This window comes from Mustela putorius, unplaced genomic scaffold (assembly GCF_011764305.1).
Source record: "Mustela putorius furo isolate JIRA1106 unplaced genomic scaffold, ASM1176430v1.1 tig00003869_pilon_pilon_pilon, whole genome shotgun sequence".
Classification (NCBI taxonomy): Eukaryota; Metazoa; Chordata; class Mammalia; order Carnivora; family Mustelidae; genus Mustela; species Mustela putorius.
Genome location: NW_025422021.1, coordinates 19,651,778 through 19,666,889, shown reverse-complemented (window position 1 = coordinate 19,666,889; position 15,112 = coordinate 19,651,778). Strand labels below are relative to the sequence as shown.

The 15,112-nt window shown below is 34.1% G+C and overlaps 1 protein-coding gene across 7 annotated transcripts in view; it reads left to right on the top strand.

The window, feature by feature from the left end:
• TANK (TRAF family member associated NFKB activator) overlaps positions 1 to 15,112 on the top strand; it is an 88,377-nt gene that overhangs the window by 46,351 nt on the left and 26,914 nt on the right. For 6 of the 7 annotated variants that reach the window (XM_004743940.3, XM_004743939.3, XM_004743936.3 and 3 more), the window contains 2 exons: positions 7,119 to 7,230; positions 8,520 to 8,638. In XM_004743940.3, coding sequence (XP_004743997.1) covers positions 7,119 to 7,230; positions 8,520 to 8,638 — 231 coding nt within the window. The remainder of the gene's footprint in view (positions 1 to 7,118; positions 7,231 to 8,519; positions 8,639 to 15,112) is intronic. The other variant, XM_004743937.3, reaches the window with a different exon arrangement.

Genomic DNA, 15,112 nt, shown 5'->3' with positions numbered 1-15,112 from the left:
CTTAAGATGTGAGTGGCTTCATTGTTTACCACTCTTCTTTTTTCCTTTCTTTGGTCCCCAAAATTTCTGTATAAAGTGTCCATGGGAATGGAGCTTGTTTTTTTCTACAGAAGCTGCTGGTATCAGAATAAAGATGCTTCTGGCCATTTCTGACTGAAGTTTTATTTTTTCTATTGTACATCGTCAGTACTTTGCCATAGACTTATTTTCTTCCTATCAAAATTTAAAATATTTGTGTCCTTTGTTCCCGAAATATGTCCTGTCAAAACTTTTAGGCAGGTATGCTAAGATACAAATTCAAGAAGATCCTTTAATAATAGGGAATGTTTAAATTACGATGTTCATTCAAAGATAGTCTGAGCAGCTACTCAGTGTATTGTATCAGGGACTGTTCTAAATACTGAGTCCATAATGATAAGCGTACATGCTCCCTGCTTCATGGAATGGTGGTATATCTAGTAAAACCGAGACTAGTCAAGAAATCTCATAAATGTAAATTATCAAACTCTGATAAGTATTAGGAAGAAAAGTGAACTGCTATTAGAACATCTGTTAGGGACTTGACCTAATCTAGGAAGTCAGAGAAGATAGTCTTTATGAACTGATTTTTGAAAGGGCAGGGTTGGGGTCCTTTGCAGGTATAAGGACGTGTGTTATAAAGACCCATTGGCCTAGAAGAATTTAAAGTATAAGGGAAATGTGTAATGAGAAGAATTAGGCAAGACTGTGTAGGGTTTTTAGAGGCTATATTAAGGATTTTTGGTTCTGTATTTTGAAAGCAGTAGAAAACGGTTAAAGATATTTATGGGGGAAGGATGGGAGGACTGAATGGGTGTTATGATTACCTATGCATTTTGCAAAACACAATGGCTACAGTCCAGAGAATGGATTGGTTGATACATTTAAGGCATGTAGTGTGAGGTTATTGAAGTAGTTAATTAAAGCAAGTTAATTCTTGCATGGTGATAGCGACATTGGAGATTTTAAAAAGTGGGTAGATTTGAGAGAGATATAAGATTAAAATTGATACTTGGTAATGGATTGACTATAGAACAAGTAGATGTGAAGGATTGTTCCAGCTTTCTTGATAGATAGTAGATATGTGGGTAGATAAATAATGGCGCCATATACAGAGAAGGAAGTGCGAAGGACTTGATTTTGCAGGGAACTAGGGTGGCAGGGAGAAAGAGAAGTTGGGGAGAGGAGATTATCAGTTCCGAATATGTAAAAGTTGAAATGCTTTCCCAACAACACTTGGCCACATAGATCTAGAAGAGAGACCTAGAAACCTCAGAGAAGAGGTCTGGGTTAGAAGGAGAAAGTTGATAGTCTGGTATATAACCTACCACTTCAGATGAGATGAAGAAAAAAGTATTTAGCAAAAAGAGAATCTTGGTAGAACTGGATATACTTACACCATATGCCATAGTGGTTATTTAGGGACTTGGACTTTGGTGGTCAGGCAAATCTAAATTCAAATCCCAGCTCCACTGCCTACTGAGAAACATTGGTCAAGTTACTTTGTACCTCTTTATGTTTCTTTTCTCACCTATGAAATGTGGGAGATAATCTACTTAGATTTAAAGAACTAAAATAAAATAGAACACTCTGATTTTGGTACATAGTAAATGTTCAGTGAAATGACCATATGATGATAATGTATTGTTGAAAATTTTGGTTACGAAATAGTTCAGTTTTTGAAAAGTAAGATACATATATATGTGCACAGAAGTTCTGAGAGAGTACATACCAAAGTGTCAGTAATTAACTCTGAGAAGGAATGGAAGTCACAGTTAAGGAAGAGACTCACTTTTACCTTGTACATGTGTGGGGTTTTGTTGTGGACGTGATGGTAGACATTTTGTTGTTGTTTCGTATTTTCTCAACAAATGTGCTGCTTTTGTAGTTTTTAACAGCCGTTAATTGTTCCTTAATCATTTTTTATTATTTTTTTTCTCTTTGTAAACTTTGAACAACCGGGGACAGCTGGGGTTCTTGGTTTTTTTGCTTGACAAAATGTTTTTGATTCAATGGAGGTACCACAATTCTTTCTCAGAAAAAAACTTCAGAGTCCTAGGTTACAGTGAACTAGAAGAAAGACTGAGAAAACTGGCTTAGAGCATGGGGAGGTTATAATATTATATATATATATAATATAATGTATATAATATGACATATTATCCATGTTCAGTGGTAATCAAAGCTTTAGTTAATGGATGCATACACTGCATATTATGCTAACAGATATTATATAGATATCTTGCTCATTATTAAAGGAAAGGAACTAACATTTGCAAAAAGCTTACTATGTTCCAGATAATTTATACACAACATTTTCTTCGGTTCTTCAGGCAAATACCATTTTCATTTCAGAAAAAAAGAAGCCAAAGCTCAGAGAAACTAAGTAAATTAATCAGAACCAGAACACAAGATCATAAAATAAAAATAGTTTTTCATTCTTTATCATTTGACATGCTGAGAAATTGGTGGCAGCACTGTCATTAAATAGTAGATAATCAGATTGATTATCTGATCTGTCAAATTGCAGTCTAGGTAATTTTTTATGGGACTGGGGACCCTGGGGTGGGGGGGAATATAACTAGGTTATAAGAAACTATAGCAGAGAATGGTTGAAGAATAAGCTGTGTAAACCAGGATCTCTGAGTTGTTAATCCTATACAATCTCTCTCTCTCTCTTTTTTTTTTACTTAAAATTGAAGTCGATATTTAGTTTACCCATAGTTTCAAGATAAGGTAGTTTGTGATTGAAGTGTTGCATATTGGGACAGTCGTTGTTTAATTGTCTATCTCATGAACTGTGGAGTTTCCTTGTTGAGAGCATTTATGATAGCCTTCTATAAAGCTTTTGTTCTCTTTGTTAATCTTGGAACAGTCTGAAAGGTTTTAAATTAAGATTCTTTTTTTAACCAATTCAATTTGTTTAATTCCTGTTGTCTTTATACCAGAAGAAAATAGGAAAACAATGGTATTTTTGAGAATATTGAGATTAGTTCTTGAGGATGAAAAGAGATGATGTTTGACCTTTTGTAAGTATCATTGATGATGAGGGGCACTTGAACTTTTGTTCCTCCATCTAGGAAATAAGTGCTTTGAGAAATACAAAAAAATGACAGTTTTCAGTGTCAGCAGTAGGAAAAAAAAATTCAATTTATAGAACTCTTTTAATATTTATGAAACCCATGAAAACTTGAGCAGCTGTATATCCAAAATTATAGAGAATATGCTGCCTTAGTTTTGAAGATGAATTGAAATTTTCCCTGGATAAAGGGACAGTTCTAAAGATAAGCTTTATTTTGTTTATGACCAGGGAAGGACATGTATGGACAACCATTTTTAATAAATAAAAAATGACTACTGTATTGATCAGCATTGTTTTAAGTTTTGCTTTTGAACACTAAGAAAGACTGCAGAGTACATTATGGCACAAGTACCTAAGTACCTGTTTACCTCTTTAGATGCTGGTAGACCACTTGTTTTGCTAGTCTTTGGAATTGGAAGGCATGTCAAATACACAGAAGCCAGAGTCATCTTGGCCAGATGGTGTTTGATACAGATGGATGGTTAGTTGTCATGCAGATCTCCTAGTTGGTAACTTGTTGCTGCCATCTGACTCAAAGAATCATTCACACACACTGGCTGTCAAAAGCATCTTCTCTTCTGTCTGTTTTAGCTGTCATGTCTGTGCTCTGTACAGAAGTGTTGACAAGACATTGCTGTTGTACATTTTCAATGTGGTTGTTAGTGATTTTTCTGTTTTGTGAGGTCTTTGATAGGGCTGCAATCTACTTGGTTTGTAATTGTATTGTTTTTTTAAAAATACTGTGACAATACGATTATCTGACCTTTAAAAAGGACCTTTCAAGTTGTAAGTTTATTCAGATCTGTTCAGTGAACAAAAGCATTTAATAAAAAGAAAAAACCTTACTGTTTCAGTTTATATATATATAACAAATGTATATATATATGTACACACATATATAAAACAAATTTATTTCTGCTCTTTCCCAGTTTGATACAATATCTTCTTTTGAACTTTCCCTCATAACCTTGTGGTCAAAATCTTTATACTATTTTCTAAATATGTATTTTCTTTTCTTGAATTGGTACTTTTTTGCTAATGATGTAAGCTTCCCTTTTTTCCAAAAAGAAAACCAAAAAATCAAAAAACTTTTGATATTGCCTGTCTTTTGTGCCCATTTTTCAAACTTAATTTCCTTTTGTCTTATTCACCTACTGACCTGTCTCCATTTCTCCTGTTTCCTTTATAAAATATAAGCAAAGCTTTTTCTCCATTCTTTCAGGTAACTTCTGAAGTCATGTCTATTTCTCTGATACTTAACAACTTAATTAACAACTTATTGTCTATTTATTCCACTAGTATTTACTGAGCATCTCATTTGCCAGCCACTGTGCTGTATTCTAGAGGTACCAGAAGAAAATAGCCTCTACCCTTGAAGAGGTCATAGTCTAAAGCAAAATCAGAAATATAATTAGACTAGAATACTATAATTGCTATAATGTAAGTATGTGTAAAAAGCAGTTAGAAAACAAAGACCATTGCTATTCTTTCCCCCCCACTGAACTTCCAGAATATCAGTGTTTAAGTTATTACAAGTTTGCTGGAGTTTATAAAGTACTTTATTAAGTAGTTTAAGACATAGTTCAAAACTTCAACTTTTTTCTCAGCCAATGAATACATTTTCAGCGTTATTCATTTACTACACTATTTTATATGTAGGTGTGCTAAAATATGTTTCTAAGCCAGAGACTAAAAGATGAATATTACCTGGTAGAGCCTTTTGAGTTGGTTCCAAAAGAAAATACAAGTCCTTTGGTTTTCCATGAAGGTGGGGGAAAAAAACACATAGTAGAAGGAGAATGAGCTGAGGTTTGAGTAACTTACACACTTATTCTGGGCCTGTGATTGCTAAGTTTTCTGTACTGGTTACTTAGTGTTTGGATGGTAAAATATTTTTACCTATCGAAATGTAGTTAAAGAATGGGCAATTATTGGTCAGTGTTTATGAAGAACTTTGAGTTCTTTGGAGAAAGTTGTAAATACGCAGAAGTAGATTCTGAAGAAGTAATATCAGCATGTTTGCTGATTCCTCAGCCTGGTGGTTCTGTGTAGCCCAGGTAAATTTAAGCTATTACAGAATTTGCTATAGACCTTTAAATCCTTTCAGTCAACCTGCTCACTCTAGGGTTTTGATTATAAAGTTATATAGGAATAAGATGTCTTGTTGTAAGAGGCATGGCCCTGGTATTTAAGGTTTTGTTCTGAGACTCATAATCACAGGTCATATGGCCCAGATGGACACACAACATACATTCTTCTATTTATAAAAATAAAATTAGACTTCTTTTTCTTTCTAACTTGGATTCTTTTTTTTTTTTTTTAAAGATTTTTTATTTATTTATTTGACAGAGAGAGATCACAAGTAGGCAGAGAGGCAGGCAGAGAGAGAGAGGAGGAAACAGGCTCCCTGCTGAGCAGAGAGCCCGATGCGGGACTCGATCCCAGGACCCTGAGATCATGACCTGAGCCGAAGGCAGCGGCTTAACCCACTGAGCCACCCAGGCGCCCCTAACTTGGATTCTTTATTTCCTTCTTTTTTTCCATCAAGCATGTACTATATACATAGTACAAGGATGTACTTACTATGTATAAGTTACTTTGCAGAGTTCTGTGGCGGGTATCAAGTTATATAACACTACTCTCGGGAAACATGCAAAGAAACAAACCACTTGAGTTACTTAGCAGCTCTGTCAGTTATTCTTGTTTGAAGTGTATAACTATAATATTTCACCCTTTATTTGGGAAAATGTGGTATTTTGCTTTAATTTCGTAAGCTAATTTATTTTGGGAAACTAGGAACAGCTGTGTAATTTATAAAGAACTTTTAAGCTTATTGGTCTCTGAAAATAATAATTTCACTAATTTTGAACTTTGATAAAAATTGAATTCAAAATCAAATATTTTTTTAAGATTTTATTTATTTATTTAAGAGAGTGAGAGAGCACAAGCAGGGAGAGCCCCAGAGGGAGATGGAGAAATAGGCTCCCTGCTGAGCTGAGCAGGTAGCCCAATGCAGGCCTCCATCCCAGGACGCTGGGATCATGACCTGTGCTAAAGGCAGATACCTAGCCAACTGAGCCACTCAGGTGCCCCTCAAAATCAAGTATTTAGTATCTACTAAAGAACATTCTGAGATTGTTAGGACCCTATTTTACATCCAGGGAATTTACAGTTTAGTCATTGTTGCACAAATTATAAAAATTGATAAAGAATTCTCTATTATTGGTTGGTAATATATTTTTAAGACTTTGTACTAATTTGGTAATTGTAATACAACATTTTAATATTTGCTCAAAGGTTTGTTAACGTCTGTTATTCTCCAATGCAAACTGGTATCTTCTTTCATTGCTTAATTCTCACAACCACTGCAATAATACAGCAAGACAAAAGGGTTAAAAATATAAGGGAAACTATGATTTTAAGATATCCAATAAGGATTAACCACATATTCTCTTGACTTCATAAAACTTAATCTGAGAAAAGAAGTTTCTGATCAATATAATTTCATAATTTGTACTTACTCCTTTGATTTTCATAGGGTCTCAGTTATGCTACTTCCTTTGTGGTTTTAAACTCTACATACAAATTCAAAACTGTTTATTTAAAAGCAATGAAACCTTAACATTTTTTAAGTTAATAGGTATTTTTATAGAATAATATAGCATTCATTTTGTCATTTATGCTTTTTTGTTGTTGTCATCAAGGACTGAATTCTAAATTACAATTTTTATCGTAACCGAAGAACCAAGAAACCATACATTGAACTATTAACTGAAATTTCTTTAATTAAGATGATTTTTTAAATTTTACAGTGTTTTAAGGGTTTTTAATTAGTGATGTTTATAATGACTATTAATACACTGTTGGAACCAGTTTTTAGTTCACAGATAATGTGCTCAATACCTGGGAATGGCAGTAGGGCAACTCATATCTATATGTAATTAATTATTAATGGACAGTAAATGTATGTACATACATATCTGTCAGTAAATATCAGGCTAACTGGTTTTTATGTCAGCAGACTGAGAACTATGAGCAGAGAATACGTGAGCAACAGGAACAGCTGTCACTTCAACAAACTATTATTGACAAGCTAAAATCACAGTTATTTCTTGTGAATTCCAGTCAAGGTATGTTCATATTAATTTTTTATGTATTTTTTGAACCTCTTGAAAAGAAAAGTGGAAATCAAGTTTTTCTTTTTTATTTCTCCATTGTTTCTCAGTAATTCTGATATTTTAATAACTTTGGTGCAGTTACATATTTTTATTTAAGAAATGGATACTTGCAGGTTATGGGGAAATGAACATTCACCTATAATATATTATAGAACTTTAAGTTGATGAAACCTCCTAGAAGACCAGTAAATAGGAAAACTTTCTTAGATATCTGTACCCTTTTTTTTTTAAGTTTTTTTGTTTTTTTGTTTTTTTTAATTTATTTATTTGACAGAGAGAGAGAGCACAGGAACACAAGCAGGGGGAGTGGGAGAGGGAGAAGCAGGCTTCCCATGGAGCAGAGAGCCCAACATGGGGCTTGATCTCAGACCCTGGGATCATGACCTGAGCCAAAGGCAGACACTTAATGACTAAGCTACCCAGAAGCCCTGATTGTGCCTTTTAAATGAAAAATTCAAGTCCTAAAAATATGTCATAGAAAATACTTGTTCAAGAACTCAGAGACATGTATATAAGGATGCTTATAACAATAAAATTTCTAATAATGGAAAAGTATAAATAAAGAAGTGGTCAACAATTAAATTAGTCACATAACGAACAGCTATGTAGCCATGAAAAAGTGATGATAATAGATGTTAACTTACTAACATAAGGCATATTCATAATATATAGAAGAATGAACAAAGCAGGATAAAAAATATATATAATTTTATGTGTGTAAAAAATTCTTATTTGAATTTATATGTATAGAAAAAGGAAAACTGGGATAAAATACAGACCAAAATGTTAATAGGAATAATTCACAGGTCATAAAAGTGGTGGGCAGCGTTTATTTATTTATTTTTGCCATGTCTGCCCATTCTAATTTTCCTAGAGTAAGTATGGGGTAGTTATGCAAATAATTATCTTAAACAAGGGATACATACCTGGAAATATGGCTTATTAAAAGTTTAATTGCTATTGTTGATACTAAGTTGCAAAGACTTAGAAAGATTTAGAAAACTAAATTCTCGGTATTTTTTAACACCGCTTATTTTGGGAGTGGGAGTTCTGTGTATTTAGTGGGAATGAAAAAAATCTAAATGGGAATATTTAAATTGTCAAAGTAATTTTCTAAAGATTTTTGAAGCTCATAGTTTAAAATCTCTTTAAAATTAGGGTTTTTGGTTTGTTTTTATTTTTCCAGGTGCTACCAAAGACAGGGGTTCTCTACTTATATCCAAGAGGTTTTTGTCTTGCAGATAACAGTTTTGGCAATGTTCCCCTGCTTGAAGACAGTGAAGCAAGGAAGAATAATTTGACTCTTGAGCAGCCACATGATAAAGTAAAATCAGGAATACCAAGAGAAAAAGAATTAAAGGTAGACTGCATTGCTGGTTTATTCCCTAAAGGAAATAAGAAATGAGAAATCAGGTTCCACAGATTTCCTGAATTATTCAGTCAGTATTCTGTCAAATTTGGGTGGGCAGAAACAGGGGAGAAGGTGGACAAGATCTTTCCAATCCTAACATTACTTCTGCAAAAAGCAACATTCAGATGCCAATACATAATGCATCTTGTTTTATTTTCCTGAGGTAGATCCACAATTAGAATTTATTTTTATTTATTTATTTTTTAAGATTTTATTTATTTGACAGAGAGATCACAAGCAGGCAGAAAGGCAGACAGAGAGAGAGAGGGAAGCAGACTCCCTGCTGAGCAGAGAGCCCGATGCAGGGCTCGATCCCAGGACCCGGAGATCATGACCTGAGCCGAAGGCAGCAGCTTAACCCACTGAGCCACCCAGGCACCCCCACAATCGGAATTTAAACAGAAATTCTGTTTATACACAAACAAATGACTTACAATGTTTCTAAATAGAAGCACTATTTCCAAGTAAAATAAAGGCTTAGGTTTGTTTCATGTTTCCTGGTATTTTCTTTTCTGTATCATAGGCATTTAACTAAAGGTAGATAGTAAGGCATAGATGATTCTGAGTTAGAAACAACACTCTGGTTTTTTTCTTCAATTGCTTATGCTTAATTTTTTTTTAAATATCCACCTAACCAGTTTAAGCAAAAAGAAACAGTATAAAAGGAACATTCTATATCTGCAAGGAGATATATAGAAGATGTTCAAGCTACATTACTTAGAAACACAGCTTAAACATCCATCAGTAGCAGAATAACACCTTTATGAGAAACACTTTAGAAAAATTAAAATTAACTAAATATATATTAGTATGCCTAGATTTCAGAAACAGTGCTGAATAAAAAGTAGAAATTATAAAATGATAAAATGGGAATAATTTATGTAAATTTTTTGAAATACAAAATGACATTATTTATAAAAACTTAAGTATGTAGTCGAAGTGTAGAAACATGGAAAGGAAAGTTACACCACTTTTTTAGAAAAATGATCACCTCTACAATTGGAGAAAGAAGAGTGTGATTCTGGAAGGGAATAAAGTGGGCTTCAGTTTTATCTACAAGTTTTTTTTCTTTTCTTTTCTTTTTTTTTTGAGAAAAGAGCTGAAGCAAAATGTTAACACTTGTTAAATCAAGGTAGTAGACATACAGATGCATTTTTCTCCCTCTTTTTATGAATCATTGAAATGTTATGTTTAAAAAGGAATTTTTTTAATGAGTTAGGTTTTAGTAGCATGAAACCACTTTTGAATAAAATAAGATCTCCCAGTAAATGAGGATTCTTAACATCTGCAAAACCAAGTAAGTCAAGAATGCTCTGTTTATTTCATTTCTTCTAGGTAAGGTAGAAGATTTTAGTTTTGCGTGCCAAGATTATTCAATTACCAGGCCCATAACTAAGACTATCTTAACTTGTTTTCATTTAACATCAAATATATCTAGATACATTTCTCTGTATAAAAATTTTAGAATGGGAAGTTCTCTAAAGTATCTCCTGTTTCTATTTTTTTTTTTTTTAATCATTCTTGTTTTTTTATTTGGATCATTCATCTCTCCCCCTCCCCTTTGCAGTTTCCATTTATCTGAAAATGCTGATAAACACAAGAAACCCTGGCACTGGAATATGTTTAGGTTTATTTTACAAAAATAAGATTCAGAAACAGTGACTTCTGACTTCTGAAATGCAATTTTATGATTGGGTCTATTATAGTATATTACAAAATAATTGAACTACTGTACAATGGCAACTTACAAATTTAGTGCTTAAGTAAACTATCATTCTACTTCCCTGTTTCAGGGACTTCTAAATATTATTTACCATTTACCATTAATCTTCATTCAAAATTCCTATATTCCAATTATAATATTTCTTTGAAGATTATTATCTAGCATCTCTAGTTCAAAATATAGAGAAGGTATTTTTGAAAAGATTAGTCTTGCTTAGAACAAATGGGATGATGTAAAAGGCTCTTAGATATATTAATAATTTCATTTATTTTCTATTTGGTTAATTTGTCATTGCTTATGAAAGCTTTAGAGTTTATTTTTCAGTCAGTAAGCATTGACTTCAACAGAATTCTTTTTTAAAATACATTTGCTTTATTTTTATAAGATATCTTTTGTTTGTAAAATATATTTCTAGACACCTGAGTTAACGTTAAATATAAGTAACAGAAATTATGTCAGACATGACTTATTTCTAAAGAAATAATGTTGCATCAATTGTAACTTTAATTTGTAGACAGACAATAGAGGGAAAAAAAGTTCCAAGTAAGAAATAAATCTAAGTTCAGTGAGTTCTCATAATGATCTTTACTAGTGAGAGAAACATTTATCTGACAGCCACATATTTAATACTTTGAATAACTCATCAACTCAGTCTTCTTATACTGTAACCATTTAATAAAAATAAAAATTAACTGTCTTGTGTTTCAGCTTTCTTAATCTTTATATATCTGGAGCCAAACTGCTCATGAGCACTAAATATATAACAAATTAAAAAGAAGAGTAAATATATTCTAAAAGAATGAATAAATTGGATTTATTGAATATTTGAGAGCTGGCTGTATATTGTAAAGTTATGCTTCATTTAGAAAAATACTGCCTAATTAGGTAATTGAAATTAAAATCTTTTCAACTGGCATATATATTGAGCTATACATACTGAGTTATAATTAATTTTAGTTAATACAAGGGAAATCCGTTCCTAAAGAACTTTAATTTGGGATACATCAGGGTTTTTCCAAAATGAGGAAATATATTGGTTATCAGTTGTGATTTTATAAAAGTATTTCTCTCCATATAAAGACTGCAAGACTGGGATGCCTGGGTGGCTCAGTCAGTTAAGTGGCTGCCTTCGGCCCAGGTCATGATCCCAGCGTGCTGGGATCGAGCCCCACATCAGGCTCCTTGCTTGGCAGGGAGCCTACTTCTCCCTCTACCACTGCCTGCCATTCTGCCTACCTGTGCTCTCTCTCTCTCTTTCTCATAATTAAACAAAATATTAAAAAAAAACAAAACTGCAAGACATGATGCAGAAATGGCTAAGATAAAGGTATAGTTCATTTTTTTTCTATTTTCAGTATACTTTTATAGTATTGGTCTTCTTAGAAACTGAATGATTTCCAGAAATCACATTCCCAGTCAGTTGGCCTAGCCTCTGTAATGAATTACTAAGTTAATAGATAGGCTTTGAACCAATAACACAAAGTTACTAATCACCCACAGTCATTTCCTTCAGTTTTGTGAGTGGTTTGAGGATTTGTTTTCTTTAAACTATATATTTTGTTCAGGATTTGGTTAGGATATTTCACAGGGGAAAGACCCTTTGACATTATGGTGAATACCAATTTTGAGTGCCTTGGCAAATGAGACAAAGAATGGAGGAAACGGGTATATTGAGGAGAAAGAAGCTCTTTTAGAAAATTTTATTTGGGAAACATGAAATTTATAGTTTAACCTCTGTTCATGGTGTTCCTACACAGAGCATGCAAGGGTCCTTTGACTTCTCAAAGGACATAAAGAAGTCAAGGGGTGCCTGGGTGGTTCAGTCAGTTAGGCGTCGGGCTCTTGATTTTGGCTCAGGTCATGATCTCAGGTTTGTGAGATTAAGCTCTGCATAGTGCTCCATCCTCAGCGGGGAGTCTGCTTGAAATCATCTCTCCACCCCACCAGTGCCCAGCCATGCACATACACATGGGTGCTCTTTCTAAAAATAAATCTTTAAAAAAAGAAAAAAAAGTCAAGACAGCAGAGCCTGTATAATTGAATGACCCTTAGTACTCTGTTTATATGTTCAGAGCGTTAGGAGAACATTTCACGAAAACCTGAGTTTCACTTCTTCTTTTTTTTTTTTTTTTTTGGCAGGGTTGGGGGAGGGGAGCAGAGGGCGAGAGAGAACCCCAAGCAGGCTCCATGCCCAGTGCAGAGCCTGACACTGGGCTCAGTCCTACATCCTGAGATCACAACCCTAAGCAGCACCAGGAGTTGAACACTTATCCAACTGAGCCACCCAGGTTCCCCTGAGTTGCACTTCTTGTACGCCACCAAAGTTTGCACGGTCTTTATTGATGAGACATTATTTTGGTGAAGGGTCATTGCATCATCCATCATACAATAAAGGACCCCAAATTTTACCCCCAAACTTAACCAGCTTAAAACAACAAATATTATTATCTCAACGACCTGTGGGTCAGAAATTTGAGAGTCACTTAGCTAGATGGTTCTAGTTCAAGATCTCATGTGATTAAAGTCAGGACATGGGCAAGGGGTTCAGTCATCCAAAGGGTTGGTGTCGTTGAAGGACCCACTTCCAAGATGGCTCACTGACATGACTGTTGGCAGGAGACTTCTCCCTGTGGATCTTTCCTCACAACCTGGCCAATAACTTCTTCAAAGTAAAAAAGTAAGAGATCCAAGAGTGCAAGAAGGAAACCTCAGTGCTTTCTATGATTTAGTCTCTAATATTCACCTACCTTTCCTTCACTTTATTCTGCTCAGTAGAAATAAGCTAAGAGATGCTCCAGAGGCAAGGAAATAAGCTCCTCTTCTTGAAAGGAAGAGTACCAGAGATTTTGTAGATGTATTTTAAAAGTATCATGGGATTGTAGATTGTGGTATACAGAAGAGGGTACCAAAGAGCACGGGTGTGGGGTGTAATATTTAATTCATATGATAAAAACTAGTGAAAAAAAGTAGAGGACCTTGGCAGAATTTAATAGTAAATTCAACTTCCTGAATCCTATCACTGTTAATCTCAGAAGAAAAAAAATACCATAGCTTCTCCTCTTAAGAACAATTTCAAAAATTCTAAACATGAATGTAGACTTTCCAGAGAATAGCTGAGCGGTGTTTTAAAGAACCAAGAAACTGTTGCCTGTTGTTACTCTTTTCTCGTAGCCAATTTTAAAAATTGAAAATATGGGGGCACCTGCGTGGCTCAGTGTGTTAAAGCCTCTGCCTTCAGCTCGGGTCATGATCCCAGGGTCCTTGGATCGAGCCCTGCGTTGGGCTCTGCTCTGCAGGGAGCCTGCTTTCCCCCCTCTCTCTGCCTGCCTCTCTGCCTACTTGTGATCTCTGTCTGTCAAATAAATAAGTAAAATATTTTTAAAATTTTTTGAGAATATGTAGGAAATCAAATAACACAAAAATATACATACTTATTCTTCACAAAACTACTCTGTTATTTGTAGAACACTATTGTCAAACATAGTATCATGTCATGAGAGCAGTTATTTAAATAACAAATTGTCTGTCTTAATGTAAATATGAATTGGTATTGTTTAATTTACTTTTTTTAAAAGCCAGGATTGTAATACACTGGGTCACTTTTAAGATCTTGGAAATAAGAGATTTCTGTAATTCTGCTTCTGGAAAGCACTTAAGTTGCCAAACTAAATACTGTTCTAGCTGCCCAGGGTTTAACAAATATTGTGTGCTCTCATCTTTCGATCCTATTTTTTATTTTTGTGGAAGTTACACAAAAGTCTGGATTAGAGTATTTGGATGCAAGAAAATATGTAGAGAGCAATAATATAGAATACATAGAAGAATTCGGTAATAGTGGTAAATTCTCTTCACTCATTCATTTACTGCACTGCATGTGTACCTGACATTGCAAGCCACTGGAAGAACAAAGATACTGTCTCTGCCATCTGGCTTAAAGTCTTGATTTAGTTAAAAAAAAAAAAAAATGGCATTACTGATTGTTGTAAAGCCATTTCAGAGTTGAGGATCCAGGATACAAAGTATAGTGTGAGTTTATTTGAACTTCTAACTATTTTAAATAGAGCTCATGTGTTTATGTGTCCAAAGAGCTGATTTTTGCTTTACTTTTGATTTTCTGCATATATATCTAGTTTATTCTTTATACATGTCTTTTTTCATCTGACTTACATGCTTGAAACCAAAGTATAAAAATACAGAGAATGCAGTTGTTACTGAAAGATGCCAGTTAGTTGGCACATTTCTAATGTTACCTGTCATTATGATTAGGTCAGTGGATATGGTAGCTTTGAGGAGCCCAAAGATTTTGTGGGTCTAGAAGAGTGAAACAGTGATGGAGCTGTGGAGCTGCCATCAGTGCTAACAGTAAGGAAATCACATGCACTGTACCTGGCAATTCTAGTATATACAGAGGCTCTGTCATGTTTGAAGAAAGATGATGTCTAAAAATTCACTTGTCAGTCATTTAGGCAAGAAGTGTTTGAACTCCTCCTATTTGCCTAGTCTTGCTAGTCACAGACAGAAATGCCAAAAAAAGAGTAAGACAAGATCCACCTCCTTTAAGGAACTGTATAACCTAGTTGGCGAAACAAGGATTTGGAGACGTTAAGCAATAGCAAACATTATAAGACAATGAGAAGTCTTAATTATATGATAAAATGAAACATTATAATTTTATGGTACAGATAAAACATGTAGGACCT